We start from the raw sequence: 14,567 nt of genomic DNA, 5'->3' as shown, positions 1-14,567 counted from the left end.
ATCTGGAAGCCAGGCAGGTTTTACAGCAGTCAGGCCACTGGCCTTGCTAACATGATTCCAATTTCCTAGGGTAGCAGAGCAACATAAAGATCCGTCACATTCCACACTACCCTCTGGGAAAGACGGCAGCTACAATAAGGCAAGGAGGCTCAGGTACTTGAAATGAATTTCCTTAATAGCTACCCCAGGGGCTGAGGAACACAGGTTGAAATTTTATTTCTCCCTCAAGCACAGAAGGATCTTCCCAAACAGTAGATGAGCTAAGGTTTATTTACTTACTTAACATTTAAAAATAGTTCATTTACTTCAACAACATGGCAGACAGTCAAGAGTACTATTGAGACACTTACAATTCAGAGAGGGTCAGGACAGAAAAGATCACAACCCCATTCCTGAGGTGGAGTGAAAGATCTAAGCCGGGCCTCCATCCTAGGCCAGGCTCCTCCATTAAACAGAGACAACCAAAAGATAGGAAAGCCATCAGGAGACAGCCTGAACTGCTCACAAATAAGAAAGAACTTGACCATACTGAGGGCTGGTTCCTGATGAGTCATTAGGAAAGTCAGTTGGTTCTCTCTTTAGTAGGTGGCTTAGTACCCTTCTGGAGAACAGAGAACAGTAGGCTGGGGCTGGAGGCTGAGGGCCAACATCCAACAAGGGTTACCTTCTTTTCAGTAATGCTTTGTTCCTTTTTACAACAGCAAGAAACCTGAAATCCAGAGGAGTCATTTAAAAAACCCCTTCTGGCTGCAACCTGAAAGCGTCTCCCAGGCCAGACTAGGGGTAGAGATGATGCCTCCAACTTCAGTGGGCCTCTTCTTCAATAGGGGAGCAGCCAGAGAAGAAGCTCGTGTTGCTGGCCAGAGCTCGTTTCTTTTTCTTCCCTGGAGCCTTATTTTCTTGGTATTCTGTTGCTACATGTTTCAATTCTGGGAGGTCAAAAGGGGAGGGAGGTGGGGCAGTCTTCTTTGACAGCACTTGCTTCACGTCACACATCTCTTTCAGGATCTAGGAGGGACAGAGACAGGTATGAATAGACTTTAGAAAGGGCAGAAGCTCAGCCCAGCCGAGCTGCTATAGATACTTGACATACTTCCAGTAGCATGAGGTGTTCTTTAAGAGAGTTCTGTGGAAAAACTAGACTCTAGTTTATGCCCAATCCCTAGTTCCCAGCAAGCTGATTATACCTTTCCTCCATCTGCCTCTCTCCTACTGGTCTATCATAGATAATGCAGAGAAGGATGCTAATCCAGTTTTCCAATGCCTGCCTTTTAGCCCACCTACCTTGCTATTGGGGGTGGCACAGACAGGGTTAAAGAAGCTCAATCCTGGAGTCACCTCGGTAGGATCCTCCAGTTTGAAGGAGCCTTCGGAATCCTGGGTCCGTTCAACTGTGCTCAAGCTATCCTGAAAATCAAGCAGACAGGCATATTATAAATTTGGCTACCAAGGTTAAAAAATCAGTCTGTTCCCATTCAACCAAAGAGGTAAGTGCCTGATTAGTCAGTCGAAGCAAGTCTTAGGGAGGCCCAAGTATTTGACATGCTCAGTCCCTGAAGGAATGGAGCAATGCTTGTAGGTAGCCTCTGAAGGCAAAGACTAAGTGGTGGCATGGGACATCTCACAAGGCTAGGTTTAAAGCAAAGACAAGCCTTGGTCATTTGTTTGACTAAACTCCCCCTCTCTACCATTTGCAATATCCCTTTAGCATCCATGCAGGCTGTTGCCTGTATTAGTATTCCTTTCAGTTAAGGAAACTGAATCCGAGAGAGATAGAGATAGGGGAGGAGGGAAGGACTGCCTCTCTGCCTGGAGGCCCTTTCATGACTACATGACTCTTGAACCCAAATTGAAAAACCACAGGGATAGAGAATCCTTAAGGTCTCTGCTAATTCTATAGTTCTTAGCCTGACCTCTGGCTTGCCTATCTATGTTAGAAGACTTTGTAATAGAACACGCAGGCTGAAACTCTTCACATGTAGATGTTCAAGAAATGCATGATGAATCAACATTAGATCGTGTTCGCTAGAATTACTGTATATCACATAGAGAGCTGTAGTAATGCATTTTTGCTATGGCACAGGTAGGTGTAAGGCAGGTATAGGGATCTGACTTGCTTGGTGCTGCTTTTCTCAGGTCACATTTGATTTTCCTGAGTTTGCTATTCCTGGGAGCAATATTAAGAGGACATTTAAGTTAACTTAGCTTACAACAGTGACTATTAGAAAGGCCTGGTTCCTGTGGATCTTTTCCTAGAGCTAAGAAATAGCTAGCTGGTTCCCATGGAGAGTCTAAGTAACGAATGTCTCAAGATGTCAGAAGGATTAACTTCTTGGAAGCTGCTACCTCAGTACGTGGCTCTTACAGTTCCAGTTAAATCTATGGACTAGTTTGATCCTACATGTCTATATGCCTGTGAATGCCTGCTTTCTTGTCCTTGTTGTCTCATCAACAGTACAGAAACTTTACAGCCAAGGCTTGGGGTAGGGAGCTCTATAACTGGGAATCTCCTGGAAAGTGCAGTGGTTTCTGAAAGGGGTATGTGAACAGGCAAGCAGCAAGGAAAAAGGATTGAGAAGTGAACTGTCTCTTGTTCTGGGTGCGGAGGGAAGGAGAAGTGTAGGAAGAACTGTGCAGGAGACTCCAGGTTTCAGGACAGAAGGCAGAAAAAGAGGGTGGAAACTAGTGGGAGGTATGAAAGGATGGGCAGAGGAAACAGCATTGATCCTACCTTGTCTTGCTGGCGGTTCCGACACTTTGCGGGGTCACAGCTACAGTCCACACCACAGTCTGACTTTTGCTTCCTGCACCCACACTGCTTGTTTCCACACCAGCCCTTGCAGGAACACTGCAAAATAGGTTTGCAGAAAGACATATTACTGAAAGGGTTAGAAGACTAGTTTACAATGACTTCCCTTCATTCGCAAGCTTTTCTAGAAAAAATGGAAAGTACTATTATCTACCAAGCTTCAATCTACTTAGTCCTCTTTTCTTTAGTGAAACAGTAATCACCAAGAGCCGTCATAGGTTTACTGAGAACAAGTCTTGCCAGACAAATTCATTTGCTTTTTCTTTTTGAGATGGAGTTGTATTATGTCGCCAAGGCTGGAGTGTACTGGCACGATCTCAGTTCACTGCAACCTCTGCCTCCCAGGTTCAAGTGATTCTCCTGCCTCAGCCTCCCGAGTAGCTGGGATTACTGGTGCATGCCACCATACCTGGCTAATTTTTTTGTTTTTCAGATGCAGTCTTGCTCTGTTGTCTAGGCTGGAATGCAATGGTGTGATCTCGGCTCACTGCAACCTCCGCCTCCTAGGTTCAGGCGATTCTCCTGCCTCAGCTTCCCAAGTAGCTAGGATTACAGATGCCTGCCACCACGCCCAGCTAATTTTTGTATTTTTAGTAGAGATAGGTTTTCACCATGTTGCCCAGGCTGGTCTTGAACTCCTGATCTCACGTGATCTGCCCGCCTCAGCTTCCCAAAGGGCTAGGATTACAGGCGTTAGCCACTGCGCCTGGCCGAAAAATCCATTTTCTTTTGGACAGTATACTTGAAGAACAGATCAGAGGGCTAAGCATGATAATGCAAGGCAACTGACAAAGAATGTTATGACCATTTTATGGGCAAAGTGAAGAACTGTGAGTTAGATGGTGGTATAGTTAGGTATATTTAAAAACTGAGTGTAGTTGCTCAATATTTTTATAATTACCAAACTGTACTTTCATCCAGCTCACATTTCTACATTTTATCCAGTGTTAGCTTGGGCTTTGTCCTTACCACATTTTGATAAATCACTGATGATATGAAACAAAATCATTTACATTTGATAGCACTTTACCGTTTTCAGATTACTTTCATGTACATAAATACAAAATCCCATTTGAATCTCATAACTAGTTTATAAGGTAGGCATATTTATCAGCTCTAGCTAGAAGGATGAGTAAAATGTAAGATAAAAGAATCACAATTCAAAAATATTTTGACAGGCTGGACTTAAGGGCTAAAAGTAGAAAGAAAGAAAGTTTGTAAGGTTGGTATTTAGGTTCCCCCCAAATCAGCCATATAAATACAACATGGGGAGTGACCTAGCTTAAAAGTAGACTGTGAGGTAGCTCATAACAGTAATCCCAGCACTTTGGGAGGTCAAGGTGGGTGGATTGCTTGAGCTCAGGAGTTTGAGACTAGCCTGGGCAACATGGTGAAACCCTGTCTCCACCAAAAATACCAAAAATTAGCTGGGCCTGGTGGTGTGTGCCTGTGGTTCCAGCTACTTGGGAGGCTGAGGTGGGAGGATCACTTGAGCTCGGGAGGCAGAGGCTGCAGTGAGCTGAGATCACGCCACTGCACTCCAGCCTGGGTGACAGAGTGAGACCTCGTCTCAAAAGAAAAAATTTAAAAAAGACTGTGCAGAAAAGGGCCTAGGGATTTGAGGTATAAGCAAGCTCTGTGAGTCAACAGTATGAAATGGCTGTCCCAAAGCAAATGCAGTCAGGTAGAAATTTGGAGTTCAAAAAAGATGTGCAGTAATTATTTCACTGTACCCCAGCTTGGTTGGATCCCATTTGAAATAAACACATCCTATTTTAGGGTACCATAACTTTGTTCATGCATACAAAAGCATAGACAGTAGTAATAAAAAAACCTCACTCATGCCCCGACTAACCCCCCTTAATAAGTAAAATGCAGATATAACAGGTCTCCTATGTATTCCTTCCTGATCTCATTTGCCTCCCCCTTTCCAGGGACAGACAGTTTCCTGAATTAGGTATTTGCCATTCCTATGTATGTATCTTATTACATGAGGGTTTTTTTTTTTTGAGACAGGGTCTTGCTCTGTCACCCAAGCTGCAGTACAGTGGCACAATCATAGCTCACTGCAGCCTCAGCCTCTTGGACAAGTGATCCTCCTGTCTCAGCCTCCAGAGTAGCTGGGACCACAGGCACATGCCACCATGCCTGGCTAATTTTTTGTTTTTGTTTTTGTAGAGACAGAGTCTCGCCATGTTGCCGAGGCTGGTCTTGAACTCCTGGCCTCAAGCAATCTTCTTGCCTCAGCCTCCCGAAGTGCTGAGATTACAGGTGTGAGGAACAGTGCCCAGCCACACATATGAGTTTTTGTAAAAAAAAACAAAAACAAACAAGAAATTGTCTTAAACATTTTTAAACTTTGTATAAATGACATCTTATTATATGTTGATACATATAGCTTCAATTCCATTTGTTTTCACTCTATGAACTTGCCACAATTTGCCCATTCTCCTGATAGTGCCATTTTCCACTCTTATAAATAAGGCTACAATAGTGACAGCTAACATTAACGTGTGCCAGGCACTGTTATAAGGACTTACAATTTATTAAATCAATATAATCAATAAGCATGTTTTCTTGTATACACATTCAGGAATTCAGTGTGTATATATATTTTATAAAGAGGATGTTAAAGAAGAGGTGGGTGACCAGAATTATAGGAAGCCATGCTATAAGAAAAATGGTAGAAGAAAGTGGGATAGTTTGGCTTGGAAAAGACAGAGGTGGCTGAGCTCACAGGATGAAGGAAAAGTGAGAAGAGACCTCAGCCACCATCTGAAGACTGATTTGATGTATGAAGCCCCTCTTAACATCCCTGGTCTAATGATCTGAAGCTCTATTTATCCTGAGGTGATAATAGTTTCTATATAACTTCTTTTTTTTTTTGAGATGGAGTTTCACTCTTGTTACCCAGGCTGGAGTGCAATGGCGTGATCTCAGCTCACCGCAACCTCCGCCTCCTGGGTTCAGGCAATTCTCCTGCCTCAGCCTCCCGAGTAGCTGGGATTACAGGCATGCGCCACCACGCCCAGCTAATTTTTTGTATTTTTTAGTAGAGACGGGGTTTCACCATGTTGACCGGGATCGGGATGGTCTCGATCTCTTGACCTCGTGATCCACCCGCCTTGGCCTCCCAAAGTGCTGGGATTACAGGCTTGAGCCACCATGCCCGGCCTTTCTATATAACCTCTAACCATAGGGCCCAATTCTGTCATCTAAAATGACATGGAATCAGTTTAACTCCACTTTTATAGAATAACTGTTCAAACCCTGAACATCATTTTTACTCCCTAGTCCCCTTCTGCCCAAATTCTCTTAAAGTTAAATATACCTAGTTCTCTCAATGATTCACCACATGACATGGTTCTCATGTATCCTCACCACCTTGACTATACACCAGTTTGTCAAAGTTCATCTTTAATTGTGAGATCCAGAAATGAGCACAACTTTCTGAATGTGGTGTGACCACTGTGAAGTGGACTGTGACAAACACTTCCCTTGTTATGGACCCAAGAGTCCTGTTAATGAGGCCTAAAATCACAGTTGCTTTTTTTTCTTGTTACATCTTTGTGGATTCATACTGAGCCTGTAGCCAAATTCAAGCCCTTAAATTATTTTCATATGAGAACCATCACCTTTCCTCTGTAGAAACCACAATAATGTTTTCTTCTTGATTAGCAGAATAATATATATCCCTTTACAGAATGTGAAAAATCAAAAAACTTGACTTTTAATAGTTGTGTATAATAGTTCATCATGGGGATAATGTTGATTTATTTAACCAGTCCCCTAATGTTAAATATTAAGATTGTTTTGAAAGAAATTGTTCACTATTATAAATCATGTTGCAGTGGATATCCTTGCATAGAAATACAATCTAAACTATACCATGACTGACAAGGCCCTCCATGATCTGGCCCTTGACTACCCATCCCCTGTCTGTAGCTTATGCTATACTTTCCCACTTCTCAATACATTCTAGCCACACTGGCCATTTTAGTTGTTCCTTGAGATACTAAGCTCATTCCCGCCCTGAGGTCTTGCATTTTCTGTTCCCCTTTCCTGAAATGTTCTGATTCTTTACCTAACTTGCTCTTCACTGTTCAGACCTTCCGCTTAGATATTTCCTTCTCAGAGAGACCTCCCAAAGCACTCTTCTTTTATTTTTTAAAAAATGAGATGGGTCTCACTATGTTACCCAGGCTAGTCTTTAACTCTTGACATCAAGCAATCCTCCCACCTCAGCCTCCCAAAGTGTTGGGATTACAGGCACAAGCCACTGTGCCTGGCCTCCCCAAGCACTCTCTCTCTCTCTCTCTTTTTTAAGATAGAGCCTTGCTCTGTCTCCCAGGCTGGAGTGCAGTGGTACCATCTCGGCTCACTGGAACCTCTGCCTCCCAGGTTTAAGCAATTCTTGTGCCTCAGCCTCCTGAGTAGTTGGGATTACAGGCATGCACTATCATGCCTGGCTTATATTTTTAGTAGAGATGGGGTTTCGCCACATTGGCCAGGCTAGTATTGAAATCCTGGCCTCAAGTGATCCACCCGCCTCGGCCTCCCAAAGTGCTGGGATAACAGGCATGAGCCATCGCGCCTGGCCGCAAACACTCTTCTAAAGTACTCTTTCCCATTCCATATTCTCTATGACTTCACTGTATTTTCTTTTCTTTTTCACTCATCACTATCTAAAATTATTTTATTTTTCTGGTTACTGTGCGTCTTTCCCACAAGAATATCAGTTTCATGAGGGCAAAGAATCTCACCTATCTTGTTTCTTGTCTTCTCAGCATCTAGAAACAGTGCCTGGCACATAGGTGCTCAGAAAAGAATTTGTTGAATGAATTAATACATTTACATACCAATGTCTATTTCCTTAGTATAAATTCCTATGTGTATAATTACTGGGTCAAAACATAGGAACATTTTAAAGGCTATTGATACGTATTTTTAAGTTGCCTTCCTGAAAGGTATACCAATTTATATTCCTAATAGCAATACAGAAATGCCCTTCTTTTCTTTTTAGACGGTCTCACTCTGTCACCCAGGCTGCAGTGCAGTGGCATGATCAGAGCTCACTGCAGCCTCAACCTCCAGGGCTCAAGCGATCCTCTGGCCTCAGTCCCCACCAAGTAGCTGGGACTACAGATGTGTGTTGCCACGCCAAGCAGAGCTTTTGCACTTTTAGTAGAGACAGGGTTTTGCCATGTTGCCCAGGCTGGTCTCAAACTACTAGGCTCAAGCAATCTGCCCACCTCAGCCTCCCAAAGTGTTGGGATTACAGGTATGAGCCATGGTGCCCAGCCAGAAGTGCCCTTCTTGGTCACCCTTGCCAATGCTAGACATTCTAATAACAAAAAATATTCCCTGCTTTAAGACAGGATGAAAGATGGAGTTCTATGACATGTCCTGGAGATACCTCACCAGGATAACAGTGATCCATTGATTGCTACAGCCTGGGTATGGTCCTTTGGCCATTTATAAATTCATCTAAATGCTTCAAAAATGCTGTTACCTTGCCTGTGTTTCTCTATTTTATCCAAAGGGATAATATCATGAGAGCAGTATCTGAAGGGCTGTCATAAAGAATGATTAGGCTCTCATATAGCCAAGACTCACTGGGATGATGTATAGGACAGCACATTTCAGCTAAACAAGAAATAACTTTCTAACAATTAGTGGAATCCAGTGAGTTTTCCTGTAAGACTGTGAGCCTCCCCCTACTAGAAGTCTTCAAGCAAGAAGAGGTTAGATAAACACCTGGCAGTGGTATTATAAAACAGTCAGGACATACATGACAGATTTAGTCACATGAATGCCAGGTACATGAGCTGTAACTTCACCCTATTCTCTCTCACACCAGGAAGCAGATTAGAATATCAAAGACAGAAAGTGCCCTTACCACAGACATAACTACAAATGTATTTAATACATGTATGTGGGGCAGTATGTGTGTGTGTGTGTGTGTGTGTGTGACAACTGTGGGCAACGCACCAGTATGTCCTAGCACTGTAGTTGAGACCTAATAGCAGGACTCTTTTTTTTTTTTCTTTTTTTGTAGAGATGGGATCTTGCTATATATTGCCAAGGCTGGTCTCTAACTCCTGGCATCAAGCAATCCTCCCACCTCGACCTCTCAAAGTGCTGGGATGACAGGCATGAGCAACCACACCTGGCTAAGGGATTCTTTGTAGAGTGGAAAGCAGAGCTGAAAGACCTCTGGGTTTCCCTTAAGCTAGTTGTTCTCAACTCTGGCTGCACATAAGAAATCTCTGGGGAGCTTTTCAAAGAGGTCATGCCCAGCTCAGACTGATTAAATCAATCAGAATATCTGGGGGTGGGGTCCCAGGCTCCATGTTTTTTTTTTTTTTTTTTGAGACGGAGTTTTGCTCTTGTTACCCAGACTGGAGTGCAATGGCATGATCTCGGCTCATCGCAACCTCCGCCTCCTGGGTTCAAGCAATTTTCCTGCCTCAGCCTCCCAAGTAGCTGGGACTACAGGCGCGTACCACCATGCCCAGCTAATTTATGTATTTTTAGTAGAGACGGGGTTTTACCATGTTGACCAGGATGGTCTCCATCTCTTGACCTCGTGATCCACCCGCCTCGGCCTCCCAAAGTGCTGGGATTACAGGCTTGAGCCACCGCGCCCGGCCCGACTCCATGTTTTAAAGCTCCCTTGGGGGTTCCAATGTGTGGCTAGGCTTGAGAACTACTGCTTTGGAGTCCAAAATTCCTCTAGCACCGAGTTCAGTGTTACACTGTACCGCATACCTCAGAAAGATAAGATCTGGTCCCCCCAAAAAAACCAAATAAACAAAAACCAGGATTGGTAAGCGATGCTGTGGCAAAAACAAAAAAACAAAGACTATCAGACTAGGAATTAGGAGACTCAGGCTCTACTCCTATATTTAATGCTTGGCATGACCTTGGACAAGTCACTTCATCCAAGTTCACCTCCATTCTTTTTTTAAAAAAATGTTTAAATTTAGAGATGTGGTCTCGCTCTGGCACTGAGGCTGGAGTGCAGGGGCACAATCATAGTTCACTACAGCCTCAAACTCTGGGCTCAAGTGATCCTCCCACCTTGGCTTCCCAAAGTGTTAGGATTACAAGTATGAGCCACCGTGCCCAGGCCATTCCTTCATCAGTAAGGTAGAGGCAAGAATACCTGCTCTCCCTCTTTTCTGCCAAACATGACAAATGAGATTATTTGTAAAATGCTTACAGTGCTTTAACAATACCCACATAATATTATATCCTTCACAAGGAGCTTTTGCATATATTCCTCCTAACTTCTCAGATACCATATAACACCATATAAAAGCATTATTATTAAAACTCATTTACACACAATCCCATTACTGGGTATATATCCAAAGGATTATAAATTGTTCTATTATAAGGACACATGCACCTGAATGTTCATTGCAGCACTGTTTACAATAGCAAAGACCTGGAACCAACCCAAATGCCCATTGATGATAGACTGGACAGGGAAAATGTGGCACATATACACCATGGAATACTATGCAGCCACCAAAAACGATGGGTTTGTGTCCTTTGTAGGGACATGGATGAACCTGGAGACCATCATTCTCAGCAAACTGACACAAGAACAGAAAATCAAACACCACATGTTCTCACTGATAGGTGGGTGTTGAACAATGAGAACACATGGGCACAGGGAGGGGAGCATCACACACTGGGGTCTCTTGGGGGGAATAGGGGAGGGACAGTGGTGGGTGGGGAGTTGGGGAGAGATAACATGGGGAGAAATGCCAGATATAGGTGATGGGGAGGAAGGCAGCAAATCACACTGCCATGTGTGTACCTATGCAACAATCTTGCATGTTCTTCACATGTACCCCAAAACCTAAAATGCAATAAAAAAAAAATAATAATTAAAAAAACCTACTCATTTACACAACTTGGACTATTAGTTTGACTCAGGATATTAGTCCTAGAAGCAACCTTATACATAATCTATTCTATACCAGGGGGTCCACAACCTCCAGGCTGGGGACCAGTACTGGTCAGCAGCCTGTTAGGAACTGGGCCGCACACCAGGAGGTAAGCTGCAAGCGAGCAAACATTACAGCCTGGACTCCACCTCCTGTCAGATCAGTGGCAGCGTTAGATTCTCATAGAAGCAAGAATCTTATTGTGAACTGCACATGTTGTGCACTCCTTATGAGACTCTAACTAATGCCTGATATCTGAGATGGAACAGTTTCATCCCAAAACCACCCCCTCAACCAGTCTGTGGAGAAACTGTCTTCCACAAAACCGGTCCCTGGTGCCAAAAAGGTTGGGGACCACTCTTCTAGACCCTGCATTGCATAGATAAGGAATCTGAGGCCCAGGGAAACTGACTTGCTCAAGGTTACTCAATGAACCAGTGGCAAACTCAAGACTAGAACCCATGTCTATCTGGCTTCTAAGTTACTACTTTTTCTGATAGCACATGACCTACCCTCCAGCATCTCCTTAGTACATATAGGATATGTGACTGAGTGAGGAAGCCATTAACTCTGGACAAGTCATCATTTTGGTGCTTGCTTCAATCTCCTTTTCAGTAATCTAATGATAGTCCCAGCCAGCTTCAGCTGGGTTGAAGCAATAATAATAAAGATCCTCTCTGTGAAGCATCAAGGTCTACAGGTAATACGACTGCAAGCATTCTGATAAAAGAGCAGTCATAGTATCCATGTACTCTGAGATTGCCAAAAGGTAACTTTAGAGAAACTAGATTTTATGCTAACTCGTTCCCTTTCAAGCCCAGTTATATTCACTTTCCAAATTATAAAATCAAGGGAAAAGCCTAGAAAAATTCCTCATTGTTTTAGACATAGGATTTATCCCTAATAGCAAATATCATTTACTTGCAATATTGCTATACTTCTATGTTGTCCTTTTAAGCTTAGAGCAACAGTGCTATAATAAATATATGAAGCTTTCCTTGAGGACAAGTATACCCATATTTGCCTCACATTTGGAAACTCCTTTCCAGAACTTTAGGCCCCCTCTACCATTTTTCTTTTTTTTTGAGACAGTCTTGCTCTGTCTCCCAGGCTGGAGTACAGTGGTGTGATCTCAGTTCACTGCAACCTCCACTTCCCGGGTTCAAGAGATTCTCCTGCCTCAGCCTCCCAAGTAGCTGGGACTACAGGTGCAAGCCACCACACCTGCTAGTTTTTGTATTTTTAGTAGAGATGGGATTTTGCCATGTTGGTCAGTCTGTTCTCAAACTCCTGACCTCAGGTGATCCACCCGCCTCAGCCTCTGGAAGTGCTGGGATTACAGGTATAAATCACCGTGTCTGGCCTTTACCATTTTTCTGTATCTATGTCTCAACTCTGCCCCCTATTACTTAGCTGACCTTTTAATCTACATCCAGCTCATGCTCTCCTACTTCAACTATAGTAAAACTTCCATAAATGTTTGTTGAATAAATGAAAGACAGAAATGCTCTGTCCCATTTTCTCTAAGTGTCCCAACCCTCTGTTCCTCTACAATCTTCAAGTCTTAGGAATATGCTATTCATTGTGCCAGAAATGCCTCCCAGTTACTCCCAAGACTGTATTTTCCTATCCATCTTACAATGCAGCAATAGTCACCTCCTTCATGGCATTTTCCTAAATTATACCTCCTTGGTTTGGCTTTATAGTCACTCTTAAAAATTCATGTGGTGGCTCATCCCTGTAGTCCCAGCACTTTGGGAGGCTGAGGCGGGCAGATCACCTGAGGCTGAGAGTTCGAGACCAGCTTGACCAACATGGAGAAACCTCATCTCTACTAAAAATACAAAATTAGCCGGGCGTGGTAGCACATGCCTGTAATCCCAGCTACTCAGAAGGCTGAGGCAGGAGAATTGCTTGATCCCAGGACGAGGTTGCGGTGAGCTGAGATCGTACCAGTGTATTCCAGCCTGGGCAATAAGAGTCAAACTCCATCAAAAACAAACAAACAAAAAAAACCCACCAAAACCCAAAAAGACTCCTCAGTCCATCTCCCTGACGTGAATATGCTGAGGTTCTATGGTATGCATCTATTTCTTTGCCTTGTTTTCCTATTAGATTATAAACTCTCTGAAGCTAAGGATGAGCTCTTAGGTTCACTATGAGCACATGATATGTTGCATTCTCAAAGATTCTGACTGACCAAATGACTTACCACCATAGCTGTCTATAACTTATGATTTGCTTCATCCTGGTGGTGTGGCTTCATAAGGCTCAGTTACCCGGTGATGAGCTTTTGGCTAATCAAATCAAATAATTAGGAAGCCGGCTAAAGTAACTTGTGAACTGTCCTTTTTAAGTGAATGTGGCTGCAGGGCACAGTTGGGGGTAGAGGTGCTGAACTGAAATGCCTGGGAAGTTAATGTTTCAACATAAAACAACTAGGTTTGATAATTATGTAGGACTATCATTGTGTAAGTAAACTAAGCATGCCTAAGTCAGATTGTTCCTAACTAGACTTAACTTGTTTGACCTTAATTATTAGCTTTTTCTGTAATTCCTTTGGTTCCTTAGCCTAGAGAGTAAAATCACAACAACAATAAAACACAAAAACAAAGTTGAAGAGCTGGCTCCTACCCCTTGGATGTTCTTCCTGGTCACCTTAACTAATTTTGTTGGCTTCCATTCCTTATCATCCCCCTCATCACCATCACCATCACCATCCTCAGGCTCATTGACAGAATGCTCTGAACAATATTTTAGATCCTCGATGTCCATGCTTTGCTCCAGGAACTTTTCTTTAAGACGAGAAGGTTTTGGCTAAGAAAAAAGGTTCTGAGTAGTTAGTTATTTAATAAAAATTAAAAAATACATATGCATCATATCTTCCAAGTAACTGTTGCCAGCTATATTCTTAGAGCAAAGATTTCAGACTCCTTCAAATCCACCCCACTTGGCTTTACCAATCAGAAGAAATTCTGCTTTAACCTTTGGCTTTGCAGTCTTTGAAGGCAACAAAATTGGAGGCTGACCAATCTGAGGGAGGAAAGGGAAACTCATGATATGATGAGATAAGTATCTTTGGATGGACAGCTGAACATTATTGCTCTTTTCTCCTGTTCCTCCTCCTCAGTTGTGTTAGGTAATGCCTGTCCATGGCCCAAAGTCAGCCTTCTGAGGCATGAGAATGCCTACTTTCCTTGGGATTGAACTGTAGTTTTATCTGGGACTCCAGAGAAAAGTGAGATGCTAGAATTTGGGAATTTTAACTGTCAGCCTCTTATAAAGGGCAATTATAGCACACTCACCCCAAACCTAAGCTGTGCAAAGGTATCAAAGGCACTGATCATTTTACCTTAGGTGGGATATATTCAAAAGAAGAGTCTGGAGATAGAAGGGCATCCTTAGGAAGAGGTTTCTGTCTGCTGGCTACCTGGAGGAGGGTCAGTTTCTATTTGAAAAGAAGAGACAAAGTATATTATGCAGGGTAGCTTCTGGGAGTATTCATGGCTAAAACAGATACCAGATGTAGGCTAGTTCAATGTTAAACCACAATAAAGTGAGGTAGGATGATAGTAGAGTAGGTTGACTCCCACTTTCCAATATCAACAATATTAGATTCAGAAAATGGCAAACTTAAAAACTTATGTTTATTCCAATTTGAAATGCATATGTCACATGGAAACTAAATGTAGACCTCATGAAATAGAGCCAAGTCACCACAACGAGAGTTGTTACTAAGAGCTGGCCTTAGTAGCAACAGGGTCTCTTAGGGCTTACTGAGTGGGTGGGAAACTGTA

At 43.0% G+C, this 14,567-nt stretch overlaps 1 protein-coding gene across 2 annotated transcripts in view; it reads right to left on the bottom strand.

The window, feature by feature from the left end:
- Positions 1-252: 252 nt before the first annotated feature.
- KIF4A (kinesin family member 4A) overlaps positions 253-14,567 on the bottom strand; it is a 125,770-nt gene continuing 111,455 nt past the window's right edge. Inside the window, exons 27-31 of one of the 2 annotated variants that reach the window (XM_035288212.3) lie at positions 14,123-14,218; positions 13,405-13,587; positions 2,732-2,848; positions 1,285-1,407; positions 253-1,008 (exon numbers count right to left, since the gene is read on the bottom strand). In XM_035288212.3, the coding sequence (XP_035144103.3) occupies positions 805-1,008; positions 1,285-1,407; positions 2,732-2,848; positions 13,405-13,587; positions 14,123-14,218 (723 nt within the window). In that variant the 3' untranslated portion in view covers positions 253-804. The remainder of the gene's footprint in view (positions 1,009-1,284; positions 1,408-2,731; positions 2,849-13,404; positions 13,588-14,122; positions 14,219-14,567) is intronic. The other variant, XM_035288213.3, reaches the window with a different exon arrangement.

This window comes from Callithrix jacchus, chromosome X, assembly GCF_049354715.1.
Source record: "Callithrix jacchus isolate 240 chromosome X, calJac240_pri, whole genome shotgun sequence".
Classification (NCBI taxonomy): domain Eukaryota; kingdom Metazoa; phylum Chordata; class Mammalia; order Primates; family Cebidae; genus Callithrix; species Callithrix jacchus.
This window is presented reverse-complemented; position numbering and strand designations above follow the sequence as displayed.